Source organism: Suricata suricatta, chromosome 10 (assembly GCF_006229205.1).
Source record: "Suricata suricatta isolate VVHF042 chromosome 10, meerkat_22Aug2017_6uvM2_HiC, whole genome shotgun sequence".
Classification (NCBI taxonomy): domain Eukaryota; kingdom Metazoa; phylum Chordata; class Mammalia; order Carnivora; family Herpestidae; genus Suricata; species Suricata suricatta.
This window is the reverse complement of record NC_043709.1, coordinates 29,189,045-29,208,333: the sequence shown is the minus strand read 5'-3', so window position 1 is coordinate 29,208,333 and position 19,289 is coordinate 29,189,045. Positions and strand designations below refer to the sequence as shown.

The 19,289-nt window shown below is 35.4% G+C and overlaps 1 protein-coding gene across 9 annotated transcripts in view; it reads right to left on the bottom strand.

Annotated features, from left to right (window-relative positions):
- Positions 1 to 1,749: 1,749 nt before the first annotated feature.
- Positions 1,750 to 19,289, bottom strand: part of ATP2B1 (ATPase plasma membrane Ca2+ transporting 1) — a 128,188-nt gene continuing 110,648 nt past the window's right edge. For 3 of the 9 annotated variants that reach the window (XM_029954919.1, XM_029954921.1, XM_029954920.1), the window contains 6 exons: positions 17,719 to 17,910; positions 17,271 to 17,484; positions 16,625 to 16,836; positions 12,344 to 12,451; positions 10,266 to 10,448; positions 1,750 to 4,992 (listed from right to left, as the gene is read on the bottom strand). In XM_029954919.1, the coding sequence (XP_029810779.1) occupies positions 4,681 to 4,992; positions 10,266 to 10,448; positions 12,344 to 12,451; positions 16,625 to 16,836; positions 17,271 to 17,484; positions 17,719 to 17,910 (1,221 nt within the window). In that variant the 3' untranslated portion in view covers positions 1,750 to 4,680. Of the gene's footprint in view, positions 4,993 to 9,770; positions 9,885 to 10,265; positions 10,449 to 12,343; positions 12,452 to 12,522; positions 12,597 to 12,646; positions 13,366 to 16,624; positions 16,837 to 17,270; positions 17,485 to 17,718; positions 17,911 to 19,289 lie in introns of those variants that run through there. The other 6 variants (XM_029954925.1, XR_003914539.1, XR_003914540.1 and 3 more) reach the window with 6 other exon arrangements.

The following is a 19,289-nucleotide window of genomic DNA, read 5'->3' as shown; positions in this document are numbered from 1 at the left end:
TTAAGTCTAAAATTTTAGGCACTGGGCCCTGACTCAGGTTAGCAATGTGCTAGTACTGCAGAACAGACCTACCAGCCTGGGCTCTTAAGAACAGAAGGTCTGTGTTGAGTGTGAATCCCCAGTGTGCCACGTGACCTCAAACTCCTTCAGCCTGTTTCCCCGTATGTAAAATGAAGCAGTCATACACAGGGCTATTGACACAATCTACACAAAGTACTTAGCATGTATCAAGTACTCTGAAAATATTAATTTATGTGCGATGGTATTCCTTTTAATACCTAAAAAAGTATCAGTGCTGCATTAAGTACATTTAATGTCTGAAAAGTAATTTGGAAATGATGTGGTCCTTTTAATCCTGACTTAAATTAAGAGAATCTCAGGGTCTTCCTGCATGGAACCCACATCCGGAATTGGGTTGTTACGGTTTCTGGAACTAGTTTCCCTAGGATATGGTACTGGAGAAGCAAGCTGTGCCAAAGACAGATGCTGTATAAGCACTTGGGCACATTTCTTATTTTAATTGCCTACTTTGGAAGTGTTAGTATTATGGAGTTCAATACTAGTTGAACTATTATTCAGTAGTTGAATTCAGAGAACACAGATTAGACATGCCTACATTTAGTAGAATTTCTGTAGGCTGAAGTGTTTTTCTAAAAGAAGGAAAATGTTAAAGAATAGTTAAACTGAAAAGCATAAAAGTAAACTCTCAATTGAGAGTTTCAGGGACAAAATTATGAGTGTTGAAAAGGAAATTACATTATAAGGATAAAGACAATTCCCTTTTTGAGATCTAGTCATGAGAGAAGTACAGGAATACAGTCAAAACTTCCTGCACGAAATGTATCATTATAGTGCCTATTCTAAAAAAAAGATTATTTTTCAAGAATCTTTCAAAGATTATTTTTTAGTTAGATGGTATTAATTATGCTGGTAAAAGTATCTCTTTTTTTCCCTACAAATGAGTGCAACATCGTAATTTAAAAACATAAAGGCTGAAACAGAATTTGGGCACCGAGTCTGAAGGGTGGCCCGAGGGTGGCCGAGGACAGAAGAACACCGCAGCTGCAACAGGACAGTTCTCAAAGACATGGGGAAGCAAAAACGTCAAGAGCAAAGACTTACAGAAACTCCCCTTATTTAATTTTACAAAGGGAACTTAATTCAAAACTTAATCCTAATACATAATACATATATAAAATCTAGCTTGACAAAACGGAAAACATCTCAGGTCATAAATGGGGTACTTACATATACTCAATAATTTACTAATAATCTTTACTAATGGAAAAATAATCACTTAAAGTTCAGTATTTCAACAAAGTTGCTAATTTATGTTAATAATTTATTATAAAAACCAACTAAGGGCAATTTAATTAATTTTGTTACCAGAGTTCAGATAATTGCTATTGACAAGTTTGGATCATTTAATAAAAAAAGGAGCTCTAATAGTTACTGTGAAAAACTAATCTTTTCTAAAACCAAAACATTACACGTTCATACATTGTAGAAATGATCTAATGTTGCTGCAAGGATTGAAGACCGTGGGTAGAAGAGTAAGGACAATACAGCCACTTCTGGTCTAGGGGCAAGGTCATGTGAATTAGAATACTGATTCTGCTGTAATACAACCACATTTCAAGTACATTACAGAATTTTCATCAACCAGATTTAAAAAATTTCAAGTAGAAAAAAGTAATTCCAAAATATGATGTTCTGATCAATTTCAGTATTCAAAAAGTTCAGTCCCCATTCAGAAACAGATAAACAGTATATTTATTAAATGAGTTAAGACAAATAAACTTTACAAATAGACAAATAATAAAAGGCTCAGTGGCTAAAATAGATGGTAAGCATCATCGAAAGAAATCAACACCATCACGGTATCTCAGTTGGCTTACACGTGTAAAAAGAAATTTTCAAAGAGCAATTTCACAGAAATGAAGCCAGTTTTTTTTCTTATAAACAAATCATCATTTCTTGGTTCAAAACTGACATCTGTTATGAAAATTACCATATCACATATTTGTAAGATGACAAGGAGTAACTCATCTTCAAAGTGCAAGTAAGTCTATTTACAACCACAAAAAAGGCAATGATGAGGAGAAAAGGAGTTTTAAAAAATATACAAAGATTAAAAACATTTGGGATGCAAAATTAAACAATTTTTTGGTTAGAGGATAAAAGAGAAAAAGTGATTGAATTACAGATGCTGATTTCAGCTATACATACTATATAATGGGATCCAAGATCTTGAACAGCTTGCTTGCATTTTTTTCTACTTACATAATGCTCTGGAAATTTCTGGTAGAAATTACAGTGTCTCAAAGAGAGAAATACACACTAAGCATGTCTTGCCACTACTTCATGGATGTCGTAAGACCCGTTTATGGATTAGAGTTGGTGTAAAAAGCCATTGCCTTGAGTTGAAAAATGAATACTGTAAGAGCTCAATACAAATCCTCCAAAGCACATGCACGTCTAAATCTTTTGGTAATTACATTCATATTTAAGCATAACCAAAATAAAAAAAGAAAACTGAAAACATATCCCTTTTTTCTATTCCCTATGCCTTATAGGCTCTCCAGTTGCTAGGGTCAATTTTTAGAGTTGAAAGGGTTCTTTGAGATAGTCTAGTCCACCACCCTCACTTAGGGTAAATGATTTTCCCAAGGTCATGCAGCACGTTAATGGCAAAACCAAGACTAGAAACCAGGTTGTGACTCCTAGCCTCGTATGCTTTCCAGCATATCATGCTACCTCTTTTTACAGTATGATTCACTATAAATACCTGATGAATAAATGTACAGTTACAAATGCTGACAGAGCCAAAGTGTTTCTAAGACTTGCAGAGGATTACTGCAAAGGACTGATGGAGAGAAAAAGATTTTCCTCCACCCACCAAAAATATCAAGCACCATCACACTAAACGTTTCTTTGCTAGGTCAGCATGCTCAGATGTCGTAGTCCTCGTAAACTTTATGTCAGCCTGAGGATTGTATACCTGGTGAAATCTGGGCCCTAACACGCCAGTTCCTAAAAGGTAAAAGACAGAGGCAAAAAAGGGGAGAAGGTAGACAGAGGAAAAGAAACAAAGACTTAAAGAATCCAATTGGCTTAGAGATGGGCATTCCAGCATTCGGTTGTCATATGAATATGTATGTTTTTGGACCTTTTCCACCTTTTCATATAATCTCACATTTTACCTATAATTTGTTATTTGGCCACTTACAAATTAAAATAAATGTATCAAAGATAATGGTGATAATTCTTATTTTCTTAGACTGTGAGACTCTTTTAGACAAACTAAATTCTATGAAGAATATGTCAAATGGTGGTTCTATTAGATTACCACTGGGGAATTAAAGCAGTATTTCATGGGGCTGTTACCATCTTGAAATTCATTCCAATTGTGGCTAAAGAGAACAGACTGATGCACCAGATCTGCAGAATTAAGTAAAGAAGCTGAAATTTCTTTAAAAAAAAAAAAACAAACATTGTTGTGTATTTATTTAATAAAAGGGCATATTTATGTTTACAAACAAGTTTCAAAAACAAAAGGAAAAACATGTATGCTTCTACCTGTTAACCTTTTTCAAAATGCCAACAGCCCTCATGCTCTATGAAGGTTCCTAAGGATTTATTAGAAAAATCAATACAGTTCACTCACAGTTCACCAAGACATCTTTGAACTAACATATTTAGACAGAAACAAAAAGGACTAAGGTTTTCTTGTAGTTTGATAGTTTGATTTAATTTGATTTGCCTGAAATAACAAAAGCATTTCAAGCATCTTTCATTACGTAGTTGATGTCCCACATTAAACAATCTACTAAATTCTGAACAAAGGTTATTAGCAAGTTTTCAAAAATTTTAAAAATTAAACAGTTGTTTCAAAACCATTAAGTAGTAAATGTATTTAAGAAACTAATTAGGACAGATGCCATAACTTCATTAAACACCACTGCTCATGTTTTTTTGTTTTGTTTTGTTTTGTTTTTTTTGGTTTTTTTTTAAACAAAGCATTAGTGTTATCTATTTGGCTATTAGTATTAGCAATTTATCTACAATATTTAACAAGGTAAATTGTAGGCAAAAATTTAGTACAGTTTCAATAGAAACACCCCTTTTTGTTTTCCTGAAAATACAGCAGTATTTGAAGGACTAATTTTTCTCTGCATCAGTTATAAGGAAGCTTCCCATCTATGAACAGGAACAAAAAAAAGTATCTACAAACCTTGTAAACAGATCTGTATCATTTATAAACATAAATAATCCAAATTATTAACAGCCAACAGCAGAAACGAAAGTATCAATTCAATGATCCAGGGTTTTGCTCACTGTACCCTCCCCCTCTCCCATCGAGGACTGAGATAAACGAACGCTCGGCTAATACACTGCTCAGGACCATTCTCAGGTACTGCCGACGATCCACAGGTCAGCACACGCTGAGTTTTCTGTTTATCTGTCAGTTCGTTTCTCCCACCCCCCAAAAAGCACCCTCAGTCTGGCAGAAAGCTTTGCTTTTTTTTTTTTAAAAAAATAAATCTACATTCGTACAAGTGTGTCTTCTGTTGAAGTTCAAAGACAAGAATACGATCTTGTCCATCACAATATGTGAAAAGACCCAGTTTCAATTTGTTTCTTTACAATGCAGCTAGTGTGTTAACATTCAGCTTACAATCAGAGTGATGTTTCCAAACTATGTAGTGGGCTTCCTGGGGATGAAGAGGTAGCAGACTTGTTCATTTCTATTGTAAGGTGAATCCCGCTGTCAACAGCATTGTTATTTTTGTTGGGAGAGGGTGGAGGACTGGAGTTACGTTTTGTAGGAGCATCATCTTCAGCATCAGTGTCATCAATAAGGGGGATATGAGGCTCTGAATCTTCTATCCTAAACTCAGGATGTGTCATAAAGTTGTGTATCGAACTTCTCGATTCCGGTTTTTCTAACCCTTCATATAATGAACTACGAAATGCATTCACCACTCGAATCTGTAAATATCAAAAAATACAGAACAATGTCAGTATGCTATTTGCTTAATTTAAGAATGGTTCATTTATGAGTCTGAATCCACAAACAGTAGGTATGAGTGAATCATATTTGCATGTGATGCGGTGGGACTTGCAATACACTGTAAAAAAATGAATATTTTAGTAGGACACTACAGAACAACAAAATCACATACGCTAAGAATTAAGAGTTATAGAATCCAATGTAACACTGAGAAAATCTCATGGTCACTGGCTAAAAATTTAATAGCCATTTAATAGGACTATTTTTTCCTCTAAGAAAACAAAAACAAACAAACAAAACAAAAACGTAATCAAACACAAGCTTGAGCTGATTTTTAAAATAAAAAAATGTAATTTTTGAAAACAATTCAAATAAGTTAAACAAAGTCAAGCACAGAGGGTTACTATTTATCATGCTAGGAATTAGGGGGTCACCGACTATGAAAAAGCCAAGCAAATATAAGCTGAATGCCACAATGAATTCACATCTACCCCACTATTCCACCAATTAAAAAAGAAAAATAAAGACAAAACCCAAATAAATATCTATAAAACGCCACTAAACAGCTATAAATATTTGAGTATATGCCATTTGTCTATAAAATATTAGTGTTTTTCTCTATAATAGATAAAAACATAAATCACTTTATAAACTATAGTTCACTGGAAAGAACAGATTTAAAACAAAAACAAAACCCTCTGGCATTTTTCTATAAACAACTTTGCAAAAAGACACAAGACTTTTTGGTCGTTTTGCCCCTAAACAAACAGCCCAACAATTCCCTCCTCTTCTTAGAAGTCTTCTGTATACATGAGAAGAGGTTCATGGGTAATTAACTTAAAACACTGCTGCACACACTGACATTAGGTCTCATGAACCCATGTCACACAGACTTTCAAAACAAAAAAAGGGACAAAATCCAAACAGTTGAGCATCTACTAAACATCAATCCAAACAGTGTTTACTTTTGCATTCATTCTAATAAATCCCGTTTAATAATGAAGACATCACTTACTCAAATGTTAAGAGAAATCACTAACATCAACATTCATCAAAATCATTCATATGACAATGATAGTGAAAGAATTAATAAATTTCTTCAAATGGACATTAGAAGTATTTTAAAAAAAGGGAACAGAGGTGGCTGGGTGGCTCAGCCGGCTTAAGTGCCCAACTTTAGCTCAGGTCATGATCTCAAGGCCCATGTCGGGCTCTGTGCTACCAGCTCAGAGCCTGAAGCCTGCTTCAGATTCCATGTCTCCCTCTCTCTTAGCCCCTCCCCTGCTCTCTCGCTCTCTCAAATATAAATAAACATTAAAAAAAGTAACAGACTTATGCCTACTTTTTAAAATTGTATATGTCTAAGATGTATAAATTGATGATCTGATATACATATATACACTGTGAAATAATTATGTCAAGCTAATTAACATAGTCCAGCCCTACACATTATCACACACAGTGTGTGTGTGGTTAAGATTCTACCCTCTTAGCACATTTCGGGTACTGAAGTGCAGGATTGTTACCTAAGGTCAGCATGCTATACCTTACATCTCCAAAACTTATTGGTCTTACACAAATGAAAACTTGTACCCCTTGATCAACAGTTCCATATTTCTCCCTTACCCCTGACCATCATTCTACTCTCCAAGTCGGTGAGTTTGACTATTTTAGACTCCCACTTCCAGGAATTTATCTAGAAGATTAAAATCAGGATCTTGAAGTGATACCTGCATTCTTATATTGCAGCATTATTTATAACAGGTAAGACACGGAAGCAACCTAAATGTCCGCTGAAAGATGAACAGATAAAGAAAACGTGGCATAAACATACAGGGAGAATTACTCAGCCTTGAAAAGGGAATTCTGTCATGTGTAACTACATATGCTCAGTCTGATTAAAGCTCATCTCTCCTCTAAATTGTTTTCCCTCATTTATCACGCCCTGGCTGCTGGAAGCTGCTTTACCTCTTGTTCATTCAGCTCTTTATACAGAGAAAGAGGACAGCACAGTAAAGTGAAGAATACAGAGGTGAACGGTCTGGGTGTGAATTCCAGCGGGATCACCTCCTAGCTGAGGAACCCTAGACAAACTTATTTTCTCAACTATAAAACGGGAAGTAATAATGGCACCTACCTTACAGAGTTGTTATGGGAGATTAGTTAGTTAATACATGAACAAACTTAGAACAGTGTTAGCTCACAAGTATCAATGTCACATCAGGGCTTTTCAAACTTTAATATGCATGGAAAGCACCTGCAGGTCTTGTTAAAATGCAGATTCTGATTCAGGAGGGGCTCTCAGTGGATCTTGGCATTTAACGTAAAGTCTGGAACACAGCTCTTCATAAATATGGTAAAGATAGCATATCTATGATCATATGACACCTTCAAATGAAGAGTCAGCTATTCAAAATTTTGCCAAATAAAAATGAATATATACCACCCACAAGATATATTTGTCTAGGAAGTTTAATATGAAGTTAATCATGAGGAAACAATTAGACAAATTCAGAATGTAGGATAAGACAATTGGCCTGGTTTCTTAAAAAAGGTCAAGGTCATAAAAAAAAAGGAGTAAATTGATAAAAAACGCTATAATATAGGACATTATAGAGACAACTGCAGAAATCCGAACAGGGATTGTACATGATACCATGACATCAATGCTAAATTTCTTGGATGTGATAATACAGTATGACTATACAGCAGACTTATTTTTAGGAGGTACATGCTAAAGTATTACGAGATGAAATGTCAGGATATCTGCCACTTGCTCTCAAATGGTTCACAAAAAATACTAATATACAGACAGATAAAGCAGATATCACAAAATATTAAGAATCAGTAAATTCAAGTAAAGGGTATTCATGTATTAATCTTTCTAGTTATCTGTCAGTTTGAAAGTTTCCAAATACAAAATTCTGAGGGGTGGAGATCCTTCGGATGAAGTCTTATTGTGCATCCTTACAGGATTCCGGTGTCATCAACACCGTACATTTCATTACCTTTAGCACCTGTCCCTGAGGTCTGCTTTCCTCAACTGGCAAATTTCTATTAAGGTTCAGCTTGGGAGTAATTTTTTTTAGATAACTTTTCCTGACTTTCCAGGTTGGGTTAAGGACACTGTTGTAATCGTCCATGTTTCATTGCCATGTAGCATTTCCCAACTACTTATTTGTTTCCTATGCTAGACTACAAAGTCTGGAGGTTCTAGCACACAGCCCTGGCATACGGTAGGCCTTCCACAAGAGTTTACAGATCACAACTAAAGAAACATGGCAGGAGATGAAAGGGTAAGTGCTAATAAGCTCCTCAAGAGCCAGGATGATATGAAATCCACAGATACAGAGGAGGAGGGACATAACTGACATTAGCTGTCCTATGCATAATGCCAGTCAATTTATACACACCATTTCATGTAGGTAGGTGTGGAACCGGAGTAATTTTTAAAAGAGAGAGTCTTATCTGTCCAGTATGTAAATTTAACATTCTGTCTAGCTTTACAGGGTGGTTTGTCCTTGGAGTATTTGGACAAGCCACTTAAACTTCAAGTCAGTTTTCACATCTGCAAAGTGGGGATAGTTTCTGTTCTTCCTGTTTTACAACACTACTGAAAGTGACAAATGAAAATTACTTAAGCAAATAGTGAACAAACAGGCACTGAGTAAAACATCCTCCTTAAAATAGCACGTTTTTCTTCTTCAGCTCATTTGCTGTCTGGCTTTCTTGTATTTCCTAGTCTTTAACTGGCAGAGGACCAAATGGAAAAGATAGGTCTCTGCCCAAATACAACAGTAAGCATAAGTATTTTCAGCTGATTTGGTGGATGGGTTGAATGGTGGGGTGGGCTCTCATCCTTAGTGCCTCCGATATTCTGAGAATTCACCATGAAATCAAGACTCTAATACATAATAAAGATGATAAAGGTTAAAAGGCATTGGGGGAATTTGCCATTTATTAAAAACCTGAAAGAAAGTGCATTATTCTAGTCAATTAACAGAAATCATGACATGTAATGGGTTAAGAATTAATCAACAGTATACTCTCCTACTTCCTTGGATAACTTAATGAAACATTTCTTAACCAGGATGAAATTTTAATTAAACTGATTATAAATGCCACAAAACTTTGAAGCTTATACAGGGACTCCTTCTCAAAAATAAATAAGTAAATAAATTCAAAGCAATGCCACAAACTCTGGACTAAGAAGGTAAACAACTGGCTGTATATTGAGATCTTTTCTTCAGGGTACTAGCTTAATTTTGCAAACTGAACAAGATAAAAGTCAAAATGTTAGATTAATATTTAGCTTTAAAAATGTAAATTCTTGGTTCTGTTAGATCAGTTTCAAATCACATGCTTTTGGGAAACATGCAGTATGAACATTTTAAAGGCATATACTCAAAAATTTATAGTAGTTTCAAAAATTCTAGGTTACAATTTTATTCCCCATATTTACTATCAGAGTTAGCACAGAGACAAGCCCACAGGTTTCATATCTAATCTTTGGTTGCAACTGTTCCACCTGTTATCTAGCCCTCTAAGAAATAAAACAACAACAACGACAACACTTTGAGGGCTCAATCCACTTTACGAAAAGAAAGCTTTATGAAAAGCCTGAACAATGAATTTAAACATTAAGGAGAAAATGAGAAACGTTAGGTGTGTGAAGTAGGAAATGTTAATTTCATGCACTTAGGAACACACACTCACACCCCACAGTAGTAGAAGCAGTAGAAGAGGAAAACACTACATGTGTAGGGGTAGAAATATTTGTTACATCATGATGCTGGCTGGCGATGGAGGGTTGCCGCCTTAGAGCCCCCTGAATGGAACTTCCACTCTGGAAAGCATTCACTACATCCATCTGCAAGGAATCAGAGATTGTGACAGCTTGCTCAGCAAGAGAGAGAGAGAACAAGAGAAAGGACCATTCCATCTATCAACATATAAAAAGTAAAGAAAAAGGCACTTTTTACAGAGCAGATAAATAGGCAAGAGTAGCTTTTTGAGATGAAGGGGGAAAGGCTAGGAAAACAGGAGCTGAGGGGCATACAGACACATGCCTTCACGATCAGTTAAAACTTTCACTCATTCCAGGCACCAGTATTATTTTTCAAAAGATACGTTTTGTGGGTTGGGAAGGCTAGAAAGGAAGTTAAGGAGGGCATCCAAACCGCCTCCCCAGGTCTAAAAGCCCTCCGCCCTCACTCCCATCACCGCTCCTACCTCTCTACCAGGCCCATACCTGCGTCTGGATTCTGTTTAGACCTCTAAACCACAAGATCTGGCCGCGCCGCAACTCCCTTTCAGCATGGTCAATCTCTTCCACGTCCTCTGCTAGCTCCTCCTCAGGTATTTCTTCCTTTTGCGTTCCATGCCCAGCTTCTTTTAGGAATTTTAAACGGCTAGTTGGAATTGTTGAAATAAGCTACAATACAGGGGAAAGAACTTAGAAATAAATCAAAATCGAGTAAAATTAAACCAATCAACTGTAATACAAAAGGCACGAAAAGTTACAAGTGTGGCCAACTATCGTCGCTGACGAAGCAATGAGATCCTGTCCACCAGGCTTTCTTTCTCAGAACAACACAATGGTCTTTCCTTAGCTTCACAGAAGATTTAAGTTTGCATAGTAAAAAGTTTTCCTGAGTGGAAATAATCTGATTATAGCTTTCTTATTTTAAGTTAGACATTCAAGACAGTAAAGACAGACACACCCTAACATATATTTATTAAGCTCATATTAATTATATTTATTTCAAATAAAAAAAATGGCAGGTAGTCTTACTGGATGCAAAACAAGTTCATGTTTCATTAGTGCTGGAAGAGTTCAATGAAAAGAAACATACTAAAATAAAAAAATCTTCAAGATTAAACTGAAAATCGTTTTTCTGTTTATAAAATGCATCTATTTTTACAAAATGAAGCTCTTTAAAACTGGACTGATACTGACTAATAATGACATCAAAAGGAACAGATGCCCCGGGAAACACAAAGAGCACAACCCAGTAATAAATACATATTAACTTGTAAGTGTTAACAGCCAATGCTTAAGGAAGTCAGGCTTAACAGGGGGAAACAAGCATGCAGCCAGAATCAGAACTGCTTAAAGACCTTCTAGTCCAACCTCCTTTCACAGAGGTGGTTGAACAGACTCAGACACGTAAGACCCAAGGTCTCCTGACATCAAAACCAGTGCTCTTTCTACCGCGGCACGTGTAAAGTCAACAGACAACATCAACCAAAGCCAGCAAGTGGTCCCTGTTGGGCATGTTGGCTGTACTGAACTTCTTCTTCCTGAAGTGAGTCAGACGGTTTTGGGAGGTTGTGGGGTTCTGTTTTGCCTATAAGGAACATTATGAAATAACTAAAAAGGTAATAAAAAAAAAGAAAGGAGGCTCAAGTATGGATCCTACTTAAAAGATCTCTATTAATGAATAATTCAACAGGAGTAAGAAGAAAAACCTCAGAACCTAGAAACACAATTAAGAAAAAGGTGAGATAAAGGCACATAAAGATTGAGTTAAGTTTCAGTAAAACCTGGATATTTACTTAGACTGATCTGTAGAACAATAAGTTAGGTCACAACATGTTACCCACCATAGCCTATGTTAACTTTAATTTATGAAAATGTTAGTACAGACTATCAGTTACTTTTACAGTAATGGTAACAGACTTAAAATGAACAGGGAACACACACCATTCCCACTTATCCTTTTTAAAAAAATGACAGGCATTTGTAAGCTGCCTATACAAAGATGAAATATATCTCATTTTTCAGGTATTGTATTTTATACGTATATTTTTAAAGCCAATCAATCCAAATAATTGAAAGTGTCATTTTGTGACTCATTTATCCAGATACGATTATTTTTACAGCAATATTCTCTAAATGAACTGAAATTCAACCTTTTTCTTTGACTGTATTTTGGATTAAATTACATGATAAAATGATGAAAAGTCTAGTAAAAATAGTTATTCTGACAATGCAAAAATAGAGCAAAAGATACAGGTATTAGCATCTAAATCAGTTATAAATACATCATCTTAATAACAGTTGTAAAACTTGTTCTAAAGAACAAATTAAAAAATATGTAAGAAATTTAAAGTGTTTTATTATATAAGCATAATCCCAACAAACAATAACATGAGAACAAATATCACATTAAAAAAAACCCTCATACTCCTGAATGCCCGTTCATGACCCAGAATGGCAACTACTTAGAATTAAGTAACAGAACTGATTAAGGAAAATACACACTGGAAATTAAAAAAAAAAAAAAAATCACTTAGGTTTGAACAAAAAATGATGAGCTTTTTTACCTGGCCCCAGAGTAACGTTCCCATTCCTAGGAATATTGACCATAGCCACTGTTCTATTGAAAGTTCTGAACAACTGAAAGGTTTTCCACCAAACTGCACAATTATTATCTGGAGGAATAATCAAGAGTAAATTTATTTAAATCTTTTAAACTTTACATTTTATATACTTCAAAAATTACCCAGATTTGTATCCTTTAAAACTCAAGCTGAGTAACGATTATTCTGATGGTGACAGGTATTATCATATTCACAGCTGAAAACAAGACAAATGAAAATAAATTAAAATCTCTCTGCTGAAGAGTTTAAATGCATGTATATTTCATGTTTAAATTATGTCCAGAAAAAAATAAATAAAAAATTCTCCTAATCAGGAAAGATAATTTTATACTATTTCCAATATGATCCAAGTAACTGCATTACCTTGTATAAATCTTTGAGTAATTTTAGTGTATTTTTGTGGAAAAGACCATTAAACCATGAAAAGTGAACATAATATTCAATCTTGTTTTCCTCCTCCATAGCTGTTCTTTCTTTGTTCACATTTAGATGTCAGGACAAACGTGAACCGTAAGAGGACAAGCAATTTGCAGAGTTCTATGAACATGCTTATTTAGGTGGTAAACCCTCAAAAATTTGCTCCCCCTTATATAGAAGTCCAATGATCTGAATAAATAAAATCCTTAATATAGTGCTTATGTTGCTCTCCTTATTTTAAAGAAATATTAAGAACTAAATATCAATATTCACCTTCTTGTGAGTCTGGCAGGCTTCTCTTTCATCTGGCAGTTAGTAGCTACCAAATATTGAAATTAAAAGGAATTGATTTGGTATTAACATCTTAAAAACTTTTTTAAGTTATGAATTCCATTCTTCATAGCTGTACTTGATGTCAAATTCAAATGATATGTATTTGTCAATTCCACTGTTCCTCAATGTCAAGATTGTTTGTATACTTTACAAATAGACTTGTATCTGGTTTTTTTCAGCAGCTCAACCAGTCAATTATAACTGATTTGGCAGTCCTGTTGATTTTAATAGAGATACCTAACTAAAATAATTTTCTTTCATCCACTGAAAGCTCAATAGTTACTTGTGGGTTTTCCATTTTTTTAAATTTGAACTTTATCTTTTGGTATAATAAAGATATAAAAAACATACTAAGATGCTAGGCAAATAATCAATAATTAATATGCCTGGACTGATTTAGTTTTATAGTTTCATATTTTTAAAATTTTTATTTATTTTTTGAGGAAGAGAAAGAGACAGAGACAGAGTGTAAACAGGGGAGGGGTAGAAAGAAAGCGAGATACAGAATCTGAAGCAGACTCCAGGCTGGAACCCACAAACTGTGAGATCATGACCTGAGCTAAAGTCTGATGTTTAAGGGACTGAGCCTCTCAGGTGCTCAAGGATTTTTTTTTCTAAAAAACTTTTATTTATCTATATTTGAGAGAGGGAGAACACAAGCAATGGAGGGGCAGAGAGACAGAGGGAGGGGAGACACAGAATCTGAAGCAGGCGCCAGGCTCTGAGCTGTCAGCACAGAGCCTGATGTGGGGCTCAAACCACGAACCATGAGATCATGACCTGAGTCAGGACCTAAGTCGGATGCTTAACCAACTGCCTCATCCAGGCAACCCCAGAAGTACCTGACCATGAACCATGAGTGAGATCATGACCTGGGCCGAAGTTGGATAGTTAATGAACTGACCAACCCAGGCACCCCTAGAAGTAGCTGGATTAAACAGAGCTCAACAACTTTCTTACCTGCAGGATTTCCCAAAGCCTTTAAAAAAAAAAAGAAGTGCTGCAGGCATTTGGGTAATTTTCCCTTCTAAGCACTAAGCTCAGAGCTTCTTCACATGCATGGTCTCTCTTAATGTTTCAGTAATTCTGTGATGTGACCCAATTATTATCATCCCCATTTCAAAGATAAAGAATTTGCAGCTTGTCAAGGTCACACAATTACTAAGAGTCAATGATTTGACCCCACGAATGACTGACTCCCAAGTTTGTACTTGTAACTACTATGTTATATTGCTTTAAGATACTCCAAGAAGGGGTTGCCTGGGTGGCTTAGTCAGGTAAGCATCCTGCTCTTGACTTCAGCTCAGGTCATGATCTCCTGATTCCTGAGTTTGAGCCCTGAATTGGGCTCTGCACTGATGGTGCAACACCTGTTTGGGTTTCTCTCTCTCCTCGCTCTGCCCTTCCCCAGCTTGTGCGCACTCTCTCAAAATAAATAATAAACATAAAAAAAAAAAAGAAGAGAAACTCCAAGAGGTACTTAAACAGGCAATATTTCCTAAACTTCTCTGAGGATGTAAGGGCAACTAAAGGAACCAATGTTTCATGAAACATATTTTGGAAACACTGATTCTGTTTTAATTGCTACAAAGTAGAAGAGAGACAAATTATTTACAAAGATTTAAGGAATACTATATATTTCATGACCTGTCCAAAAAAAAAAAAAAAAAAGAAAAGAAAAGAAAAGAAAAAGATGAGAAGAAAAATCAGCTAGTAAATAAAAAAGACAAATTAAATTTAATACAATTTATAAGGTGAAGTCTTTAGGTATCTCAGCTCTACAATCAAGACTTTGGCTAGACTGTTTTAGAAACAAACAAAATGCGAACTGTGAAAATCAAGGGCCATGTTGAAACTGTCTACAAAAATGCTATTCAAAGTGCTGATCCATGATAAGAAGATAAGGAACAAGCACCAAAGTACAAATCAATACACTGTTTACATAGCACTCTAGCTCTGCTGCTGCTGCTACTACTACTACATGCAAAAAGAAAAAACCCCACAGAACTCTACAGCAACATACAAAAAACTCTCAGCTGGAATACAGTGTGATTAATAAAACTGTTAATTTACATTCTGATACATGCTCCGTATCTCACTGTGGACCTGTAATAAATGGACCAGCAGCTGGTCCACAGACCACACTTTTGAGTGGGACTGGCTTATTTATAAGGCACTGGAATATGATACTTCACATTAACTGCTTTGGGTGTATCAGTCTTTGCTGGGAACCAAGTTACCAGATTTGCCTGACAGAGAGATAGGCAGTTAAATTTTTTGCAATTCCCACATGTTAAAAAGATACCATAAATTCAATTTTATAGTAAGTAAAAGCTAAAACTTTAGCATGCCACGAACAATGATTTTTTAAGAAACCCAAACAAAATACTTCCAGAAAATACTTGGTAAGAAAGCAACGTTTCTCCTAAAGTTTATGAAAATTGAAAGCTAAAACAGAAACAAGTGTAGGGTTTTGGTACCTAGAGTACACAAGCTATGGGCGAATAAACTGTTTAAAATTCTTCAATCTTCATTTCAAAACAAGCACTATCACTGCCTGATTCCTTTGTTGAAAAAGCTCACTATTTAATTTTAAATATTGTTTTTAGAGAACAGGTGACCCTTTAGCAACACAGGTTTAACTGCGTGGGTCCACTTATACATGGGTCTTTTCCAGTAAATACAGCACAGCACTGTAAATGTATTTTCTCCTCATGATTTCTTAGTAACATTTTTTTCTTTACCTTACATTATTGTAAGAATGCAATATATAATATATAACTTTCAAAGTATGTGTTAATCGACTAAGTTATTGGTAAGGCTTCTGGTCAATAGTAAGCTATTAGTAGTCGCATTTTTGGGGAGTTCAAAAGTTATACTCAGATTTTCAGCTGTGCAGGGGTGATATGGGGAAAGGAGAGGGTGTGGGCTAATGCCTCTATCCTCTGTGTTGTTTAAAGATTAAGTGAAAAACTGGCATGTACCAACTCAGGAAGCAGCATTCAGGATCACGTAAATTTTAGAATATTCATTTCAAATATTATTATTTAAAAACAGACTCAACTGTAGACATGGAGTTACTATCAACTGCTAGATGCAATTAAGCGATCACTGTAGCTAGACTAGAAACCAGTTAACTGTAAGATTTACCTTAAATAACATTAAAATTGTAATAGTTTGATAATGATATAGAATGAAGAATCAGTGTCAGATTAAGTAGAAAGTATCACAACCACAGAATCAGTAGTACAATTAAAATAGCATTAACTTAATGTGCTCTTCAGAATTTCAGGAGAGAAATTATCATATTTTCACTGGAGGTATGATATTTAAAACATTTTTTAGGTGTCATTAAGGCAATACGTAAAAGCCCCACACATGCAGCAGTCAGGTAATTTCTGGAACAAGCTACCCGTTTATCTAGCACCTCCTACATAATAATCAAATTTGAAACTATCTTTTCCAATTACCCACCTGTACCACAAAAGTGCCTAAAACAATTGTGCAGAAGATGGCATTATTAAAGATTCCTTCGAATACATTTCTTTCACCGTGAATTTTCCGGGCATTTATTTCGTTGAAAAGTTGCATCAGCACAAAGGTATTAAAAACAATAGTATAATGTTCCGAAGGAGGAGCATGCAAAGGAGCATTTCTTCCACTATCAATATCAAAAAACTTTTCTCCTGAAAGAATGAAAAATTACTATTTTGTAATTATCATACAAAATAATTTAACATTTCAAGAAAAGTATGCCATAATAAAACCTAGTCAGACCTTTATTTGATCTCCAACGACAGCACAGGAAAAGTAGGAAGGAACCTGGGGTTATCTACAAGAACTCTCTCGCTTTACAGCAGAGGACATGGAAACCCCCAAATTATGATACTGAAGTGAGTGGCAAGGTCAGGACAGGAAACCAGCACTTCTCTTATTTCCTCCCACTATGTACGTAATGCCTCGCTAAGCATCATCCACCGACAAAGAGGACAAAGTAAAGATAAATGGGGAGTCGGAAACACAACAGCTTCTGTTCTTGAGGAAGTTGCAACATTAAAACATCTGGGATGATATTAGCTTGGAATAAAAACTGAAGCTTTATCAGGCACTGAATTCTTACCAGCAAATAAGAGTGTAAAGACTACTACAAGTTGATAGAATGCATGACCCAAAATATTCTTCATCATGGTGCGTGAGATGAGAGGCTTATTTCTACCATAAGGCTTCCGGAGCAAGAGAGACTCAGTGGGGGGTTCAGTCGCCAGAGCCAGGGAAGCCAGCGTATCCATTATGAGGTTCACCCACAGCATCTGCACAGCCTTAAGCGGTGAATCCTAGAAAAGACAGGTTTCCTAATAGACACTCACAACTATTCAGGGACTCAGCAATTCTCAGGAAGCCTTTCATATTTAAAAAACCTGAACAGAAAAGGATTACATTTTTATATTAATTAGCCTACAATACTGTTTTAGTTTATTCAACTATTTAAGTACGTTAAAACGGCAGATTATACACACATTTTTGCTTTAAAACAAACATGTTTTAATAAAAAAAACCTGTGAACCTACTTGAGTAATACAGGCGCCCGTGAAAGCAACAATCACTGCTACTACATTAACTGTAAGCTGGAACTGAAGAAATTTGGAGATGCTGTCATAGACATTTCGTCCCCACATAACTGCTTTAACAATGCTTGTAAAGTTGTCATCTGTGAGAATAATATCAGATGCTTCTTTAGCTACGTCAGTTCCAGCGATACCCTATTAAAAAAAATTCTGTGAATTAGACTCAATGTTTAAAGTATAACTTTTAAATATCCAAAAGGGTAGTAAATAACAAAAATTGTTACCACTATACTTAGTAACTAAGTACTTAAATTTACTGTAAAAGAAGGTAATATAGTTATTCTGAGACATCTGTCAGAAAGATATTCCAGCTAAGCAAAAAAATCAAAGAGAAAGGTATTTTATGAAATTTAAGTATAAACCAAATATTTCCAATGAAAAATTAGTGTCATAATTGAGATATGCTATAAGTATAAAATAGGCAATAGTTTTAAAGACCTAGTACAAAAAAGAAAAAAGGAAGTTCAATAGTTCACTAATTATTTTTTCATTGGTTACATTTAAAAGGGGTATTTTGGATTCACTGGTTTAAACAAAATTATTAAAACTAAAAGAAAAGAAAAGGAAGTTCAAACTAGGTTTAAAAAAATGAGAAATGAACACAGGCATTACCCAAGTTCCTCCCAACAGTCACACAAAAAAATACATTAAAAAATGACTCACAAAAACAAAGTTGGTGAGAAAGAAAGATACTGCAAAGAAACCCTAAATAAGGCTGGAAAGAAGATAACCAAATTGTAAGCCGGCAGACCCCAGAGAATTGAGTCCTAAGCCAAGAGTACAGAAAGCAGAGAATTAACTTTGTTTGCATGCAGAACTCTCCTATACAATGCTCAGTACTGGACAGCATCAGGCAGCACTGGAAGGAGAAGTGAAGGTATGAATGAAAACAGAAGGATTTCTTATAAGTCTACCAAAGACACTGAAGAAAGATCAAGAAGGTCCAAACTAAGAACCACAATGTTCATCAAGAGTAGGATGGGATGGATTAATAAGTTCTGGATTAATAAAAACAAGCGAACTACAGCTATATACAACAACACAGATGAATCTCATAAGCATGATGAATTTAAAAAATGCTGGACTCAAGGGGCCCCTGAATGGATCAGGTGGTTAAATGTCTGACTTTGGCTCAGGTCATGATCTTGTAGTTCACGTGTTCAAGCTGGACTCAAAATAACACATAATACAAGACTTATGTTCAAAGTTCAGTAAGAGAAAAAAGTCATCTTCAGAATACTAGTTATCTTTGCAGAGACACAGCGCAATGATTAGAAGGCAATGATTAGAGTGTGTGATTTACACACCTGTAGGAATATGTAATAATCTACTTCTTGCCTTGCATAGTAGAACAGGTCTGTTCACTTGTGATAATCCATTCAATTGTGCATTTATTTTTTTTTTTAATTTTTAAAGTTTGTTTATTTTGAGATAGTCAATGAGCAGGGGCCAGGCAGAGACAGAGGGGAACAGAGGACCCAAAGCCAGATCTGTGGTGACAGCAGAGAGCCTGA